The sequence below is a fragment of the Phyllobates terribilis genome, unplaced genomic scaffold, assembly GCF_046119375.1.
Source record: "Phyllobates terribilis strain yellow unplaced genomic scaffold, ASM4611937v1 Scaffold_3__8_contigs__length_932513732, whole genome shotgun sequence".
In the NCBI taxonomy this organism is placed as follows: domain Eukaryota; kingdom Metazoa; phylum Chordata; class Amphibia; order Anura; family Dendrobatidae; genus Phyllobates; species Phyllobates terribilis.
The window spans coordinates 203,291,189-203,311,637 of record NW_027362763.1 but is presented as its reverse complement, the minus strand read 5'-3'; the positions used below and the strand labels follow the sequence as shown (position 1 = coordinate 203,311,637).

Sequence of the window (20,449 nt, the reverse complement as noted above, 5' to 3'; positions counted from 1 at the left end):
TTGTTTATTTTATTTGTGTTTGCTTGCTTTTCTTTATTTTTGGCAATGTAAGTGAGCTATTTGTTTTCAGACGTTTGTGGCCGATTCATCAATTGCGACTTTTGATTAAGTTGCAAAATTCTTTGCACAAATGCACTCCAGTCTCCCCCTGTAGTGATTTTATGTATGGCTGACATTTTTCTGCAATTTTGGTGACATTTTAGCAGAATATGCCTTTTTTTTTTCTCTAAAAAAGTGCAGAATGGTAAAAAGACAGAGGGCATTTTGATTTTGCACATAACTCATGAATTATACATGCTTCATTTTGAAGAATTTAGCACAAAAGATATCAACAAATGCCACAAGACAAAAAAATAAAGTGACCTAAAAAATATGCAAATGATGAATCGGATTCATAAGTAATATTAGAATGAATACTGTTTCCTGGTACTGTGTTAACTTAGCAAATACATGATTAATCACTGTTGTATTATTCTGAACCTTCTGAGTTTTAAGGAAGGCAGTGGTGGCCAGAGATATCACTTTCTATCACTTTCACACTTGGTATAGAAAAAACAGATTTTACTTTGCTCAAACATGTCAGGCAATACTTAAGCAAAGTAGTTCACACTTCTTGGCCAGAACACAACACTGGGATGATTTTCTATATCTATCTTTTTTTTCTCTAGAAAAACTTCTTTAAAAAAGTTACTCGCTACTTGGATAACTCCTTGTCATCCCCCAGGCTTGGCCCCGATAAAATAAAAAAGCTTATCCTCACCTCCCGTGTTGGCGCCATTCCAGCGGTGTCAGCACTCGCTCTCCCGGGGCTCCCGTGCCTGGCTGATTGGGCGTCAGGCATCACTTGTCACAACAACAGCACGGGAGTCCCGGGGAGAGCGAGTGCTGACACTGCTGGAACGGCGCCAACATGGCAGGTGAGTATAAGCTTTTTTATTTCATCGGGGTCAAAAATTTAGATCAAGAAGGGGTTGTCCAAGTAGTGGACAACCCCTTTAATCACTCCTTTTTTCCCCTCCTTCCTACTTCTTTCTTTCTTCCTCCCCTCTTACCTATTTTATCTTTATTCCCCTTCCTCCCTCTTTCCTCTCTCCTTTCCTTTCTTCCTTTCCTGCTTTCTTCCCTCCTTCCTCCCACCCTCCTTCCTTGTTTTTTACCCCTTTCCTTCCTTTCTCCTTTTCCTCTTTTTCTTTCATTTCTTCCTCCCTTCTTTATTAATTCCTTCCTTCTTCTCCTTCCATCCTACCTCCTTCACTTTCTTCCTTCCTTTTTGGTTCATTCCCTTTTCACTCTTTGCCTTCATTTTTTCTGCTTCCTTAATTTCTCGCTCCTTCCTATCTCTTCTCTTTTACTTTCTCAGTCCCCTTTACCCTTTCTTTGTCTCATTCCTCCCTGCTTTCTTCTTTTTCTTTTCAGGTGGTAGTGACGCTGGTGTGTTTTATATGAAGAAGAACATGTAAAGTGTATGGGAATGGGCAATTGTAGTAAGGATCAGTCATCCCCATACGGTTTGCTGAATGTAAATGTTAGTATAACAAGTGCAAATCAACATGCTATATCAACAATCTGCATTTGTTAGTAGCAGATTACAAAATGCAAGGACCATTATAGTAAATTTAGTATTTCATCTCATATGTGGTTTGCATTCTCTGTTACAGCTATATACCGGTGGCAGTAGATCATGGAACGGGTTTACCTTGTCATGGCACCTTCCTTCTCCATCAGGTAACCGCTTCCTCTTTTCCTAGTTTTAACCCCTTGATAACTGCCAATATATCTGAAAAATTAGAGAACAGTGTCCCCTGACTGGCGAAAATGTAGCAGGTGTCAGCTGTATTTTATAACTGACACACTGCTGTATTGGCCATAATCAACGTTAGCACCGATCGTGGACTTTAAACCCCCCAGATGCTTCTGTCAATCAAGACAGAGGCTTCTAGATGGTTAACACAACCCTCATTGGCATCCCACAAGCATTAATGTCTGGTTCCAGTGATTGCCACAGTCACCCGAGGCCAAATAACAGCTGCAGGGTCTGCCAACTATGGCGGCTTGTTAGGATGTTAGCAACAATTTGATGGAAAAAATATAATTTTTCACTCCATTCATTCCACATTGCTTAAATTCCTGTGATGTGCACCTGAAAGGTTAACAAGCTCCTTGATGACAATTTTAAATGCTTTGAGGAGTGTTAAAATTGTGTAACTTTTGGCTGTTTTTCAATGTATAGGCCCCAAAAAGTCACCTCAAAATTAAATACAGTCGATCCTTAAAGTACTGTACATTTTTATTAAAGAAATTAAAAATTGCTGCTGAACTTTTAACCCTGCTAACATCCTAACAAAATAAAAGGACAGTTGAAAAATGATGCTGGCGTAAAGTAGACATAGAGATGTAGCTAAGCACAGATAACACAACACTGGGATATCACCGAACAAAATAGTGTCATTTGACACCCTAAATGACAGTCAGTGGCTTGTGCTATGTTAGTTTATTTTAATCCTCTTAAAGATGACCAGTTTTTCCTTTTACTTTATTCTCATTGCTCCCCTGAATCTTTGCTTTTTTGTTTTTCTTAAATCCGCCATACAGTTCCAGAGATATGGGGTCTTTTTACTTAGTGATGATTTTTTACGGTCTTGACAAAGGGGCGTCGATCACAGGGTAATTATGCAGAGCGGCCTATAGACACGCCCCCAGAGAATTTGTTGAACCACGCCCCCTTTAATAAAGACCATACAAATTAGTGCTGAATTAAAAAAGGCCCACATCTTTGAAACTGCATTGCAGATTCAAGAAGAGCAGAAAAGGGAATACTCAGGGGAGCTGCGGGAATAAAGTAACAGCAAAAACTGGCCACTTTTGACCAGGCGACAGCTCTTCTTTAAGTGAGATAACCTTCTGTGACAAGTATCAAGATGGTGCGTTATTTGTCAAGTTAAACTTGGCTGTATGGTAAATGTTATTTATTAACTTTTTTTGTGTAGTATAATTATCTGGTCAGGATATCAACATTAAGTGTTTGAAAATTGCTATTTTTTCCAAATTGTCATCCAATTTCTGATATTTTTCAAAAAAGCAAGACATATTGACCTAAATTTATCACTAATATAAAGTACAATGTGCCATGAAAGAACAAACAAACTCAGAATCACTGAGATATGTGGAAGCGTTCCAGAGTTATTACTACAGAAAGTGACACAGGTCAGATTTGAGAAATTGGGCCTGGTCAGTAAGGGATTAAATCTTTCTGATCAATAATGTTTTCCACACAGGGCATTCAAAGGCGTATATCTGTGACTCTTGTTCATGAAGCAGGGGCTGATCTGAAATGGCTGGAGGTGCGGGAACTAGTAGTTGGTACGTATCGTCCTTCTCATCCTGATACTTGTAACTCTCCACATGTCTGCTTGCTGTCAGTGAATTTTTTTTTAATGCTTGTTTTAAAGGCCAAAACCTAAAAATACCTTCATAGACAGGTCCAAAGCTGGTTACAAAAGAAAATTCCAATACACTGAATGAGCTGTGCACCTGTGAGGCAGAACATTATCATCACAGATTTCCAGCCTCTGAAAGTGATTAAAGGATATGAGCAGCTTTGGGGTCAATTTTGTTTATTTAAATGCATGTATTTTGAACTATCATTTTTGCAATTGAGTTTCATAAAAAAATGCAGTTTGCCTTCTATAGTATCTGTGTTGCACTATCTATTGCTGGCTGCAGAGTGAGTTAAAAGCCACGGCCCCACTATCAGTATTTGGTCTGTATTCGGTCAGTATTTTTTGCCAGGAGTGAAAGACAAAACCAGGAGTGGATGATAAATGCAGAATTGGTGACTTGTTTCTATTATACCTTTTCTCTGATTGTTCCTCACCTGGTTTTGGCCCCCACCTTGAGAAAAAATGCTGACCGAATACTGACCAAATACTGATAGTGGAGCCGTGGCCAAAGAGGTTTTTCAGTTTAAGCATAAAAGTCTGTAGACTTGTGAATACTCACAGTGTGCACAGTGCTCACTGTAAGTTTTCTCCGGTGTCGGGAGTGGGTGGTCATGTGACAGCAATAATGCAGTATGCATTCTTCTGGATATATTTATGACTATACATGCGCAGCCTCGCTCCATTCACTTGTATTGATTGAGGCCGTGTATGTCTAATCAAAATGCTGGGAGTATGCAAATTACATACTCCGACCCCGGAGAAACCTGACAGTGCACGTCGTGCGCTGTGATGAATTTACAAGTCTGCAGTCGCATACAGTTCTTTCTGAAGGGGAGTTTGCACTTCTTTTACCTATCTTTTCTGAGCTTCTCTCTGTTACTTTATGACCACATTAAAGTTCAGCTCACCTTTGATATGGTGCTTGGTCATAAATCACAGAGGAACTCAATAAAAGACAGATACAAACTCACTATGAAAACAGGCTGAATGCTGATTTCTTAGTTTGGCCACGGCCCCACTCTCAGTATTTGGTCAGTATTTTTCCTGATATTTTCATTAATCGCTGCTGTATAAGATCAAGGCCACGTTCCCACAATCAGTATTTGGTCAGTATTTTTTCTCAGGAGTGGGAGCCAAAGCCAGGTGAGGAACAATCAGAGAAAAGGTATAATAGAAACAAGTGGTACGGCGGTTAAATGTTGGAAATCAGTAGCAGACCTTCTATCCCCACCTCCTTCTCCATTAGCTCGAGTATCAGATTTTATTTCACTAAGCTTTAAAAAATTCACATTAGACCGCACAAAAGGGAACATAGACACTTCTCCCCTTATAGACCGATTATTCAATGAAGGCACCTTTATCTCCTTTCAAGATATGAAGACATTACACACAATGTCCAACTATACCTACATCCATTACTAGTCTTTGAAGAAGACATTACACCAAATCATGATTAAAGGTGACCTCTCTAGATCACTTACCCCTTATGAAACTATTTGTTTATAGAAAAGACCTCCAAGAAAAATACTTTCATCTCTTTACAACATCTTACTTTCAAGAGATGTCCCACTGAAAAGAGCTTTCATACTAAAATGTGAAAAAGATCTTGATCGCTGCTTCACAGAACCTCAAATCAAACACATATACAAATCTTCACACGGACCCTCACAATGTGTCAAAGCCCAAGAAAATTCATACAAAATAATCACCCATTGGTACACCACTCCGCTCCAGACCCACAAATGGTTTCCTACCACTCCAAATATATGCTGGAGATGTGAAAGACAAACGGGCTCCTACCTCCATCTATGTCAAATCATACAAAAATTTTGGAAAATTGTATCCCAAACTTTATCTGAATTGCTTCACACGAACATAGTCCTAACCCCTGAACATATTTTTCTAAACTTTCCAATTGGTCCAGATAAAAAGTTCTTATCTAAATTGGCCTCCTTTGTGTTAACAGCCGGCAAACTTCTCATACCTCCACTACGGCGCACTGCAAATATACCAAACAAGAAACAATTGATCCTCAAAATTGATCAATTATACTATACTGAAGACCTGGCTGCACTCTCAATACAAAACCTCATTCCCTTTCAATATGTCTGGAATCCTTGGCTGATCTACAGGAATTCTACTAACTTTCTGTCCTCAACCATTTAATGCTTTATTAATATTTTGAAGATTTGACTAAACATATACTGGACCCTCCCCCCACTCCCTCCTTTCTTTTCCTTCCCCTATACCAAAGTATGTCTTAACCCCCCTTTCATTCACTTTCTTTCTTTATGTCTCGATCTATACCTGAAACAATTTAGTCTATTTCCTACTTTATGGTTCTAGTTTGTATATTTAAGAAAAAAAAAATTCTATTTTGGAATCATCTACTTTACTCTTAAAGTTTCTATATGACAAAACTCTCCATTACCTCTGATGTAACAAGAATAATTTGCCTGAGTTTATAAGTATTTCAAACTTTTGTTGACTTGTTATATACTTTCAAAGAATCTTTGTGAAAAAAAGGTTACTATTTGTTTGTCTTTATATGTATATTGATTCTCAATAAATAAAACAATAAAACTAGCACCACTCCAGCGGTGAAATAAAAAAAAGCTGGAGTGGTGCTTTAAGTAAAAAAAAATCTGTCCCTGTAGGTGTCCTTTATGAATATTTTCAACTGATAATACCAAGCAGAGATCTTATAGTGAAGAATCGAAACAGAGCTTGAATATTAAATAATGTTTCATTGTACAGTTATTATACAGCAGGTTCATCCTTAGGCCTCAGTCAGATATACGTTTTCACGTATGTTTTCTGTCCAAGTTTTTCACGGACAGAAAATGTACTCATTATAATCCATCACATGTCCATTTTTTTGCAGTCTGTTTATCCTTAAAAAAGCACAGAGACCGTTTTTCATCCAAAATGCGGATTAAAATCCCCCACATAAGCCTATGGGTCTAAGAAAATCACTGGCAGCACACGTATGCCATCCATGTACAATCCATGTGCTGTTCATTTTTAACATTGCAATGAGTTGAAGAACATTTTTTTTTTTGCATACAAGAAAAACACTGATGGTAAAAACTTTAAAAACTGATAAAACACTGATGAAAATCTGAACCAAAACAATGATGAAAATCAGTCTGTTTTTTTTGCCAAGTATGAGAGTGAATTCACACATGTAGTTATTTTGGTTGTAAACACATGGATTTTTGCAAGCCCTATTTTAATGAAAAGAAACCTGCCATGTGTGAACGTACCTTGGCACATCTTTCACTTTCACATTTATTTTGCTGAATAGGATTCTAGAACCAAAATCTCATCTTGTCATTTTAGGAAGGATCCGGAATACACCAGAGGCGGATGAGTCTCTGATTGACCCCAACATCTTGTCCTTGAACATTTTATCTGCAGGCTATCGTCCCCCGGAGGGGGGTGACAGGTAAGTGTTCTTGTGCATATTAGTGGGGTGCATAAGATTGGCTTATAGCAGAAGAGCTAGAATGTTTCGGCTACAAAGCTTTGTTTGCCTCCTACTCTGCTTTTGACCTTTTCATCAAGCATGAAGCAGAGGAACTTTAGCATGAGCTTCCCCACACCCTAACCCAATTTTCCTTTCTACCGCACATATCTTCAAATCCCAGCCACATTTCTGGACTTGTATCATCATCCTTGTACTTTTTCAACTAAGTGTATTATTTAGAGCCACCTCTTCCACCAGTAATCCCAGTCATTCCATGCCCTCTTCACAGCCTACCCTCTATCATTCACAGTTCTTTTCACCGTACGTGTTGAACTTTTTTCTTACATGCCATCTGCAAATGCCTAGGTTGTCCATTCGACTCCTTCCACCCGTCACATTATTACCATTTGAGACTAAAATCTTGTTATAACACATATCTCCTTCTAACCCACGTTTATTAGTTTTCACAAAGTCCCCCTCCTAGCACCCCCGATGTCACTACTACACTGCCCTTTATGACTGAGGTTGATAAGCGCTTCCAGGCAAGAACTGCTCTAGTAGAGCTCTACTTACTAACACCTTGTCCATTGACTGATATGCAGACCTCTGAGTGAATGTGTTGGGATACATTGGGGCTGATGATTCCCGTTCCCCTGATGCCGGCACTAACGTCTCATTATTTGTATTTCAGGCAGTTTCTTGATTCTGACACACCTAGGTATTTTATGTTTTATCATTCCTCAACCCAGCTACCTATCTTTTCCTTCTTCCCTTTCATGCTGCCATTTCTACCACCTGTCGTTTTCCTTCTCCTTTTCTGCTTTCCATTTAAAGTTGCTACAATAATTGTTTTAGTATTTATCTACTGGGGCTTTACTATTCCTATCAACCCTATTGACATTAGTGTTCTCCACCCTGAATTGCCAGTCCGCTCCTTAAACCTGCTCCTGGTCTTCAGTCCATGCCATTCCCTGATAGTGGCACACTTTTCACAACTTATACCCAGTTATGCATGGAGAAAGAGAATCCTAAGATTACAGTTAGTTATTACAGTTTAGTGCCTGTTGCGTATGGGGTATATGGTTCCCAGATATGAAATTAGAGACAATGTAGAGGGTATCTGTACAAAAAATGTCCAACATAATCAAAGAAAACCATTAAAGACACCTTTTGTAGTAAGCACACTGCCTTACTCAAACACCCATGTATATAACTATGTTAGGAAAGCAAAAAAATATAATTAAAACTATACTGACATGTGCCACTTTACATATGGATACTGGAATAGTCATCAAAAATCCACTAGGGATCGTTTTTAGAGGAGTGAAAATAGAGAAAAATATACAACAAAGGGGGTGTTGTATGTGTTGGGAGAAGCATATTTGTTATGAACTGACCTGGGTTGGAGTAGTGGTTTTGCAACCACTAGGGGCAGCAGTGGCAGGTAGTGTAGTCAGGAAAAGCCAAGAATCGATACACAGGAACAGCAGTATAGTCTTGAAGGATTTAGCAGATTGCATAGGCAGGAAAAGCCAAGAATCGGTACACAGGAACAGCAGTATAGTTTTGAAGGATTTAGCAGGTTGCATAGGCAGGAAAAGCCAAGAATCGGTACACAGGAACAGCAGTATAATCTTGTATGAGGCAGCAGGTAAAGGGAGAGCTTGACTAAAGGCTGGGAGCTCAATAATCTCGCAAGGAAGGAGGTGCCAGGCCAGGTTTAAATAGGGTGTTCAATCAGGAACTCACAGGATGAAGCCAATCAGGAACAACACAGGTACTAGAATCTAGGTTAGCCAGGAACTGTCCAGTGAGCCGAATAGCTCAGAGGGAAGAGATGCCGTCTGGTGCACAAGAGCTGCTGGGTTCAAGTCCTGATAATATTAGTGGAACACTATCATATATGTGGTATCAAGATACTTCTGAGGAAGGCAGATTGCATGATAAGCATATCCCTGCACAGTCAATAATACAAGCTGACTATTCTCTACCTTACTGTGGAGGTTGGCACCCTAATGTTGAATTGAAAATGGCACCCCTGCTCCTCAATGGCTCTCCCTTGGTGTCCCTGGTTTCTCAATACTCACTAAGTGGTCTATACCTCCAATAACCTATAGAGGAGTCAGGTCCCTTCCAAAGTATGGAAGCCATAAAATCATACTTACAATGCCAATACATTTTTCAATATGTTTGAGTTCATCAGGAGACCAGTGGACCCAGATCCACATGTAATTTTATTTCATCTAGAGCAGTGTTTCCCAAACTCCAGTCCTCACAGCCCCAACAGATCATGTTTTCAGGATTTCCTTAGTATTGCCCAGGTGATGGAATTATTATGAAGGCATCAGAAATTACCACAGGTTCTCTCACCTGTGCAATACTAAGGAAATCCTGAAAACATGATGGGTTGGGGGGGCGTGAGGACTGGAGTTTGGGAATCCCTGATCTAGAAGTTAGCTTGATGTGCCTACATTCGGAGGAGGCTCTGTGACTTGGACACTATTATACTATTTTGGAATAGATGATTAACTATTTTATTGGTCACAATTTTTGTACTTTTGAGTCTTTTGTGGAGGGACAAACCAGGGACACCAAGCGAGAGTTATTCAGGAGTGGGGGCGCTATTTTTTATTCAACGTGCCCACCTCCGCGGTAAGGTAGGGAGTTATTTGCTTATATGTGGGATATGCTTTCATATAGTCTGCTTTCCTCAGAAGTGTTCTTCTTACAGCGTATTTGGTAGTGTTCCACTAATACATTACTCCCAATCGATAATCCCTACTCCTTTTTTTTTCAAATTCAAGTTTTTTTATTTTTTGTGTTTAAAAAGTACAAGAAAATACAATATACATAGTAAAAGGGGTAACGTAACTATAAATCTATGCATAGCTACAGTACATTGGGGGGGTACAGGGAGGGTTTTCCATCAATATCCAGATCAAGCATGTATTTTTCCATATGAAAGATAGAGAGAGAGGGAGCGGACCACGGCAGACCACTAATCAATAGAGTGTGATTATGATCTTTGTTGTGACGACATCCCGGATAACTTTAGTTGGGGACTAGATGGTAGGCGTCAGAGTTTTGGAAATCCATCCAATCCCTCCAAGTCACACAGTGTCTATCAACATCAGCCGGTGAGATGGCAATCAGATGCTCCATCCTATTAAGGAGGGAGATCTCCGCAAACCATTCCTCCACAGTGGGTGGGTCTCTGCTTTTCCAGTGTCGTGGAATGACATTCTTAGCTGCCTGTATTAGGTAGCCTATTGATGACCTTTTATAACTATATTTACTTATTGGTAACATTGATAAAAGGAGGGCTTCTGGCGTATTAGGGATAGTCAAACCAGTTATTTTCTCAATCATGGGAACCACCTTTGCCCAAAAGCTACTCCTTTTTTTTATATTTAGGCTGTGTGCCCACGATGTGTTTTTTAAGCATTTCCGCAGCGGCAAAAACGCTGCAGAAACGCTTGAAAAACGCATGGTAGAAGGCCTGCCATGGTCCCCAATGATAATCCGCATGTGCTGTGCACATGCTGCGGAAATTTCCGCTGCGGATTATCATTGCGGAAAAAAACGCAGCACTACCAATTATTTTGCGGAAGTGCTGCGTTTTCGCCGCCATTGACTTGCATTAGAACGCTTGGATTCCGCATCCCTGCATATGTAGATGCGCATTCCACGCGTTTCAATGTGCGAATGGTACCTGGTTCTAGAGGACAGGAGACTCTCCTCCGGACCTAAGTACCATAGAACCTGTGAAAAAAAGAATAAAATAAAAAATAAATATTATATTTACCTTCTGATGACCCCCGCTGCGCTCGTCCTCCCTTTCCGGCAGATAGCGGTGGACTGAAGGACCTGCGCTGACGTCATTTAGTCATGTGATGGCAGGTCCTTCAGTGCAGTGTACCGCGATCTGCCGGCAGCCAGGACAGAGTGAAGCAAAACTCCGGGGGCCATCAGAAGGTAAGTATAGATTTATTTTTTTTTATTTTTAACCATTCTTTTACGGTCACACTATATAAATCCATGCCGTTTGCATGGATTTATATAGTGTGACCAAGTTGACAAGCACTTTCCAAGTGATGCTAAAATTGCTTGGAAAGCGCTTGACAACCCGCATGTGGAAATGCATGTGAAGAACGCTTCACATCCGCATGTTCCTGGCAGGAAAAACGCATGTACAATCCGCATGTACAATAAGCATGCATTTTTTTCTGCCAGGGAGATGCAGAAATGCTCAGGAAAAATCCAGAGCATTTCTGCATCGTGAGCACATAGCCTTATTCTATGTTTTTACTGTTTTTTCTAACTTCTAAGAATGATTCCTGATAAATTTTTGACAACGATTTTAGAATCTATATATAGAGTGACACATGTCAATATAGTTATTTCTTTAACACTACTAGTTCATATGCCTCTGACAGTATTGTTACACTGTTTTGCTTATCTAAAGATATATATATGTATGGGTATTTAAGTAAAGCAGTGTGCTTGCTAATTTTTAGAGACTATTGAATATGAGCAAACATATCACTAGTGATGAGCAAATTAATACACAATAAATGAAATTGGTTACTAATTTTATTTGGGTCAGCCACCATTTTGCCATCTTATTATTTTAACATCTTTCCGGTCCACAAAAGAAGAAATGTTATACTCATCAATCCTAGGTCGTTACATGTCCTTACTCTGGTACAGCTCTCCGGTCCTGTCCTCCTCACTGGACTTCAGTTCTCCAACATTCAGATCAGTGATTGGCTTCACATGGTAATGGGGGACAACACACATTATTGATGTCAATAATGTGCATCACCCTGTAAAGTGGAGAAGTTGTCCTGACACCTTCTCTGAAGAGTTATTGAATTAACGTATTGCAATAACCTGTTTTATATGTGATTTTGCATGCTGTATGCAGCAGCAGTAGTTTAGTTAGCTGTGATAGGGTTATATGTAGCGCCACCCCAGGTTTTCGAGGAGCTATATGGGCACACAGGAAGCTAGTTCCTGGTTGTTAGGCAGTTGAGAGAAGATATTGAAGGGATAAGAAGTATTATTGTTTAGAAGGCCGCAAGTTGGAGAGTGTGTTAGTGACAGAAGAATCGAAGGGTTAAAGAATTATAGAACAAGTTCTACAGCAATTAGCTACCTAAACAGCTGGAGTGCAGGGATAGAAGGAGAAGTAATGAGAAGGTTCCTTTCCATCATCAGTGAGTAGCTGCCATAGCAATAAACAGAGCTGAGGGAATTCCAACTATAACATCAGAAATGCCGTAAGCAAATAGAAACAAATGAATCTCTGCCTGATGCAGAAGAATTGTATTAGAAGTATCGTGCATGTTATCAAGTTTTGAAACCCTGTTTGAAGTATGCCAGTAAAGACATTTTTAACTTTATAAAATGGATACTGACCTCACTGATTTGTCTCAGATAATTAAGTTCATTATAACATCACACCACTTGTGGCCCGGAAAGGGTTAAACATCAAACCTCAGATCTCACACACACACTTAGGGGTACCGTAACAAGGTGTTTTGGGACAGTGAAGCAAACCTCGGCACTAAGGATCCATTACAGCCCCACCACTCCTCGTAACCATGTGAAGCCAATAACTGACCTCAATGTTGGAAGAGCCTAAGACCAGTAAGTAGGATATGGAATCTATTGCCGGTGTAGCATAAGGACTGAACAGTTGAGTATAATGTATTTTATTAGTTTTGAACTCATCCCCTCCCTTTAATGATTATAAATTGGGCCTTAGAGAGACATCAGAGCATAATAAATGTCTTTTCACAGCAATCTGGGCACTTCAGACAAATTTGAATCTGCCAGACGAATCGAGCACATCAATCCAGAACAAATTTCAAGAGATTCGCTCATCTCTACATACAGTACTATACACATATAGTACAGTATACAGTTTACTGTACAGTATTAATGGTCTTTTTGGTTTGTTTGACATTTGGAGAGATAACCAAAACTGAATTGGATTCAAAATGGAGGAATTGCATAGTACTATGTAAAAGGCCATCACACAGCACTTTGTTTCAGTTTTGAAGCATTTTTATTCCTGCGTCAGAAATAAATTAGGGAAAAGTATAATAAAGTACTTTACGTTTCCTTCCCATGTGAGTTATTGAATCACAGCCCAGCCAACAAAAAACAAAACTCCAAAAAAAAATTGCAAAAAATGTGTCTTTTTTTTCTCCAAAAAATATTGTTTGTGAGGACATCCTGAGCATAATGTATCTTTATAGAGGTTGTAAACTGCTTTATTAATGAGTTTAGTGGGACCCGGCTAAATATGTCTCTGGTAACTTCCTATTTAACTACTATATAAGTCTCTACAAAGAAAAGCAAAGGATTTTGAGCTCTGTTGCGAAAATATTTGTTACCAGATTGAACATACTGCTTTCTGATTGTATTACGGTATATACATTTAGTTTGTCTTGTAGCTATTTTGTAGAAAAATTAGAAGAATTCACTTAGTGTTGATGATAGAAATATATTTCAAGAACCTAGAAAACATTGCTTGATAACACCCTATTCCTCTCCCTCCATGCACTGATTTCTGCTTTCGTCTGTCTGGGTTTCCTGCCCCACGTTGTTTTGTATTGCCCCTACCTCTTGCACTCTCTCACTCTGTATATTTGGGGCTCCTACCTTCAGCAGCCAGTCCGTGTGGGGCACCAGGTACTCACTTCTGATATTCTGCCCTTGTTTCTCTTTGTCTGTCTTTCCTTCATTATGGTTATTTATACCTCTTGTTTTATTCCTTTCTAATCTCCTGTCCCCATAATATTACTTCTCTCAGTCAGAACAGAAAGCGTTCTCTCCTTACCTGAACCAGAACCATTGCTAGCACATTGCTCTAAGTCCACAAGTCATTTAGACCCGACTTACAAGTTGATAAATCCATGTTCTCTTCCTTTCTTACCACTTTCTTCTTCCCTTAAGTATTTAGTTTCTCACCTTCTCATCCAGGTCCTCCTGTATCCTCAGTCTTTGATGTTCCTAGAGTCTCCTTTTGCTTCTCCCACCCATTCATTGCTATTCTAGACTCCTCTTTGCCACTTTCTCCTTAGAGCAAGGTCCTAATCCCTTTTCTCCCGCCATGAGTTTCCTTTTCATCTCCTTTCTATCGCCTTTCTTACTGGTATCAAGTTGGTCACTGTGTTATATTGTGGGGTATTCCTTGTATACCGATACACATGCAGAAGCAGTCTTATGTTTTTCTATGTAAAAATTATATTGACCAGCAGTTGATATATCAATAACTCATCCGTGCTACAAACAGCTGCACAGTTCTCTCTCTTACCAGGTAGAGAGCATTATGACCACTAAAGGATGAAGTACGGGTTGTTTAACTCAGAGGTGCATATAGCCCTGACAGATGGAAAAAGAACACTACTTTATCATTTAGAAGAAAATAACCACAGCACTCCAACAGATTCAATCATAAAGCTCCAATATGTAAAAAAAGGCCAACGTTTCGGTCATTTGTGGACCTTCATCATGGCCTGTCTGTGTCAGGGAGCTTATTCTGCATTGCTGACCATAGGATTTTTTGATCGTTTGTTGGTGTATGGTACCCTTTGTATATATTCAGCATATGCATGGGGGTCTTTCCTGGAGCAGATACCAGCTGTAGGGAAAGAACCTAATGAATGATGCATAGATTTGCTCTGACCACTTTACACATAGACTGCTGCACATATGTGTATTGATATACATGATGAAAAACTATTTGTTAGTATTTTGTGTGATGTATATGTGGCAGACTCTATTTACTGCTAGTACATATGTTATTATTAATGCCGAATTGTAATTTTTGAAATTCAGATTTCAGGTCCTGTTTTCATTAATACCGCCCACAAAAAAAGTTTGTGCAGACCCTCCATAGCTTGCGAACATATTTAAGGGTAGTTTCACATAATATATAATATTACCTGGAAACAATGATTATTAGGTGCATTGTTTCATGATACATATTGGAAAAGCTCCCAAGCTGGGAGACACTGTTCCCCTTCACTTCTGAGTGGAGCAGTGACAATGTCTTTACAGCCTCCAGAACCTGGGCATGGTTAACCTAAAGGAACAAATGGACCTTGGTAAATAGAGTCTTTGATGTAATGTTCGTTTTTTGTGTCCCATTGTGTATATAATCCAGTCCCCACGTATGATGGCACCAAGCACTTAACCCTTTCCCCTCATGACAGGACCTTCTATCACTTTGAAGTTGCATGGGACAGTTCTATGCACAACTCCCTACTGCTGAACCGGGTCACGCCATACAGGGAAAAGATCTACATGACATTGTCCGCCTATGTAGAGGTAAGGCCATAAATGATTGGTACTCAGTCTGGATAAATTGAGCTACGTAAACCAATATGTTGCATCCAGTGAAAGACCTGTAGAACAGATGAAACCTGTTAACGCTTTCATCTGTAATCTGCCTCTCTACTGTCACTTATTGGAGATAGCTACCTTATACGCCATTGTCCAAGCCTTTAAGGAGCATTGGGAAATGACTTAGGATATTGAGCGGAATATCATAGTTCTCTCAGTTAATAGCATTCCTTGCACTTAAGAGGGGCAAAAACCCCAAAACAGCTATCCGCAGATGGATGTCTTTTCCTTTTGTTGAGGATACAGTAGTTACTCCCATCTTCATTGATGGGTATAAACTCTTGTGAAAATAACCAACTTTCCAATTTACTTTTTTATTAAAATTCTCACTCCCCTGATATTTACAGCTTTCTTTGTAATTATTTACAGCTGATAGGGGACCGGCTGCTGCTGCAGTATAGAGGCAGAGGCCAAACATGCTAACAAGTTCTTTCCAATAAAGCTTGTAAGCTCTGCACTGAAACCGGCCAGATCGCTGGAACAGACTGGTACCCGCCAGCTTCAGTGTCAGTGCGCTCTTCAAGTGCTGCAGAGGCTAAGCTGCCTTATATAGTAGCAGCATCAGAGCGCACACAGTTCTGGCCAGCGAGGCAGCTGATCCGAACTGGCAATCAAGCAGGAGTGCCTGCCCGTCAGCAAGCAGGAAATCAGGAGGCTGGGGAGCGGTGTGCTTCTGCTTCATAATATGGAACAAATAATATCAGTCGCGTGGCTGTATTACAGATAATAGACAGAGACCATATTATGCCTGCCTGAAATGCATTGAAAGCCAGCTCAATTAACAAATAAATATATTTTTAAAGAGTATCTTAGCAATTAATTTTAATTTTCTAAGGACATAATTTAAGAAAGAAAACAATAAAATCTTTATTATTAAAGAGAATCTGTCAGTAGGATCAACCCACCTAAGCCGTCTATATGGACTTGCAGGTCATAAAAAGCTGAATAACATGATACCTTGATATCTGCCATCTGATGTTTTATTCCAGAGAAATCCATGTTTTTCTTAATATATAAATGAGCTGTTAAGAACTATGGACCGGACACTGATCTCCCTGAGAATCTGCCTCTAGAGCAGGGGTGGGCAATTAATTTTCCCGAGGGGCCACATGAGAGACCGTGACTGTTGGGGAGGGCCGAACCAATAGGCTGAAATTAATTCTGCTCAATATTAATATTAACATGAGCATGAGCCCCACACAGCCTCCCCATGTCCAGCATGAGCCCCACAAAGCCCCCCATGTCCAGCATGAGCCCCACACAGCCCCCCCATGTCCAGCATGAGCCCCACACAGCCCCCCATGTCCAGCATGAGCCCCACACAGCCCCCAAGTCCAGCATGAGCCCCACACAGCCCCCCCATGTCCAGCATGAGCCCCACACAGCCCCCCCCATGTCCAGTATGAGCCACACACAGTCCTCCCGTGTCCAGCATGAGCACCACACAGCTCTCCTATGTCCACCATGAGCTCCACACAGCCCCCCATGTCCAGCATGAACCCCACACAGCCCTCCGGTGTCCAGCATGAGCCATACACAGCCCCCCATGTCTAGCATCAGCCCCACACAGCCTCCCATGTCCAGCATGAGCCCCACACAGTCCTCCCATGTCCAGTATGTGCCCCATAGAGTCCTCCCGTGTCCAGCATGAGCACCACACAGCTCTCCTGTGTCCACCATGAGCCCCACACAGCCCCCTATGTCCAGCATGAGCCCCACACAGCCCTCCCGTGTCCAGCATGAGCCATACACAGCCCCCCATGTCCAGCATGAGCCCCACACAGCCCTCCCAAGTCCAGCATGTGCACCACCCACCCCCCCATGTCCAGTATGAGAGCTCGAGAGCCTCCTCATGTCCAGCATGACAGCCCTTCCAAGTGTCCAGCATGACAGCCCCCCAGTGTCCAGCATTAAAGCCCCCCAGTGTCTAGCATATACTTACTTCACTCCCCGTTTCCCTACGCTCCTGTCTCTGATGCACTGACTCTCCACAGTGTGCAGGCTGATGCCATTGTGTCAGCTGTTTCTAACGCTGATTGGTGGAAGAGGGAAGTGGCGGCCCCTCCTCCACCAATGCATTCACCGCGGATTGAGACCACGGATTGAGACAGCGGTGACGGTGTGCAGGCGGGCAGTGACGGCGAGCGGTGACGGCGTGCGGTGCAGTGCGGCCCGTGGGCCACTGTTATCAGCCCTTCGGCTGTCTCGGTCCGTGGGCCGGACTGGAACAGCCAGAGGGCCAGATGTGGCCCGTGGGCCGCACGTTGCCCAGATCTGCTCTAGAGTATGTTTTAAATGAAAGAAGGCGTTACCAGTGTGAGACATGTAATGACTGAGAGTCTGCTCTCCTGATCTACATGTCTCACATTGGTAATGCCCCCTTTCATTTACAATATTACCTGAAGGCAGATTTTCATTCAGATAGATCAGTGTCCGGCCTATAGATTTTATCAGCTCATTTACACATTGAGCTGTTAAACTTGGATTTTTCTGGAATAAGATCACAGATATCAAGGTATCATTTTATTCAGCATCCTATGACCTACAAGTCCATATAGATGGCGTAGGAGGGCCAATCCTACTGACAGATTCCCTTTAAATAATGAACACATTTATGTATTTTGGACAAAAGAATTTCAATAAAGCAATGAATTCTCTTCCTCACAGATGGAGAACTGTACACAGCCTGCTGTTATCACCAAGGACTTCTGCATGGTCTTTTATTCCCGGGATGCCAAACTGCCTGCATGTCGTTCCATTCGAAACCTATTTGGTACAGGCAGTCTCCGAGCTTCTGAAAGGTTAGTTCATGCTCAAAGTGATGACTTTGTGTATGCATCTTCTTGTTGACAATGGATGTAACTCAATACAAGGTTTAGGATGTACAAGGCAATCACTTGTTCCTGAAGGCCATATTTGTGACATTTGCATGGTGGTATTTATCTCGGTGCTATATACACCTATATGATACTGTATTATGTATCTGAGAGTGTTGAATTCTTTCCTAGAATAGTTGCGTCTAGGGTAGATAAGGCACTTCACTAATTCTAACATTTCAAAATCTTTTTATATGTGGTACAACCAGTGCAATGCTTGATAGAAATATTAAAAACATGTCCACAAAATTGCACCACGAGCTTAGAGTCACAAGAACAGACATGGTTGCATCGGTTTGATAGATCTACTGTGGCTTCACATCTTGACTCTAGGTTTTTGATTTTACAGTAACCGTGTGACTGGAGTATATGAGCTCAGTCTTTGCCGAGTTGCAGAAGCCAGCAGTCCAGGTGAGTTGTATTTTCGTATCTTAGAAAGTCATCTCAGACCATCACGGATTTCTAGAATTAAATCGCCCTATAGAAAGTTCTGCTCCTCATAGCACTCTTCAGAGATTTCTGTTTCTAAATCTGACATTGCATATTACCATTTTGGACACTTTCTATATTACCTACACAGTGAGCCCATAAAGATCATAGAGACTAAACGAAAGAAACAAAAGCCCATAAAAATATCAATACCGAATGCCCATATGCAAAATCCTAAATTCTTGTTTGGCTTAGGCTAGGGTATTAAGTGCCTGTTAGCATCCTATAGCCCTAGCTATACGCTGTTGGAGATGAAACATTCAAAATTTCCAAGTGTTCCAACATTGACGCTAATACCATTTTTTGCATCTTACTGTCTCTTTCCTGTAATTTTTATTTAGGGATGCAAAGAAGACGTAGACGTGTGTTGGACACCTCAGTGGCATATGTGCGGGGTGAAGAGAACCTCGCAGGGTGGAGGCCAAGAAGTGACAGCCTAATTCTTGATCATCAGTGGGAACTGGAGAAACTCAGCCTACTTCAGGAGGTAATTCCTAAATCTTATTACCAATCGTATGGGCCACATACAGAATATCAGACCAGTACATTGAGGTAATTTTGTTGCAGCATTATATTGAATTATTACACATTCTATTTTGTTGATTTGGAGTCATTTACATCCACTTATGAGCTTAAAGGGGTTTTCCAGCCCCATACTTTTTACAAACAGTTTGCAATGGTATACAATAACAAAAGTAGTAATTTGTACCCTACCAATCTCCTGCCAACACTTTATTAATTCCTTGATGGTCTCTTGTACCCTGCTATAGTGATGATAGGGTATGCGGACAGTTGACTACCGCTGCCGTTAATCAAGGACTTTAGGGGGTGATGTTTTGATCCCATTGAGGTCAAGGTTGTAACCAGTAATTGACTGCATTTGCCACAAATCAGGATGACAAAACATTACTGGAGCCAAGGAGATTGGCAAAGCTGAGATAATCCATTGCCAGAAAATGAATTCTCAAAAAAAAAGTAGAATCTTCATGGTTGGTCAAAGTGGTTTACAATATTTCTTTTTATTGTACTTGTTTAGGTTGAAAGGACTCGACATTACTTACTGCTACGTGAGAAACTGGAGGCCACACTGCGGGGAGCAACAGACAGTCTTACTCCTTCCCCTACTGATGAGATGCTTCCACTCAGCCCCACATGTCTGATGGCGCCACCCCAAGAAGAAGGCTCCCCAAATGTGGAGGAAAACCCTCTGGAGATGGCCAGTGAAAGACAAAAAGAGCTGGCCGCAAAGGTACTGGGCTGTCCTCTAGTGTATGGATCTAGTTCTGCATAAAAACATATATGTGTCTTGGAGCCTAAAATCAAGAGGCCTCACTATGTCCCTGTGCATAAGTAGCTTATTAAAGGTATTGTCCCATCTGAACAACTCCTGTTCGTATGCCTTAAAAGAGCCTACAGATGTCATAGTAAGCATAGCATTGCATACAACCTGCCAGGACATGATTATCTGCCAGGACATGATTACCGTATCTGCCAGCCTCCTACGATTCAATATGGTGTACACTTCGGGATCTATTTAAGTTTAATTTGCTGTGACACTTTATGCCATGGCATCAAAATTAGTTTACAAAAATAACGCAACCCCATACAAAGACATCTTTGGGACAAGCAGAAACATAAGCAAATAGACTCTCGGTAAAGGGTTATTTCCAAGTTTTCATTTATGGCATCTGTTTCTCACCGCTTATAAATGGTGCCCCATGGAGAACCACTGTCAAAGGAGAGGTGACTGCACATAC

General features: G+C 40.9%; 1 protein-coding gene across 7 annotated transcripts in view; it reads left to right on the top strand.

The window, feature by feature from the left end:
• The window catches only part of KIF1A (kinesin family member 1A), a 229,126-nt gene that overhangs the window by 186,596 nt on the left and 22,081 nt on the right, over positions 1–20,449 (top strand). For 2 of the 7 annotated variants that reach the window (XM_073674511.1, XM_073674515.1), the window contains exons 34-43: positions 1,659–1,725; positions 3,276–3,360; positions 6,783–6,888; positions 7,601–7,627; positions 13,588–13,611; positions 15,138–15,252; positions 17,995–18,128; positions 18,553–18,614; positions 19,034–19,179; positions 19,729–19,941. In XM_073674511.1, the coding sequence (XP_073530612.1) occupies positions 1,659–1,725; positions 3,276–3,360; positions 6,783–6,888; positions 7,601–7,627; positions 13,588–13,611; positions 15,138–15,252; positions 17,995–18,128; positions 18,553–18,614; positions 19,034–19,179; positions 19,729–19,941 (979 nt within the window). The remainder of the gene's footprint in view (positions 1–1,658; positions 1,726–3,275; positions 3,361–6,782; positions 6,889–7,600; positions 7,628–13,587; positions 13,612–15,137; positions 15,253–17,994; positions 18,129–18,552; positions 18,615–19,033; positions 19,180–19,728; positions 19,942–20,449) is intronic. The other 5 variants (XM_073674512.1, XM_073674516.1, XM_073674514.1 and 2 more) reach the window with 3 other exon arrangements.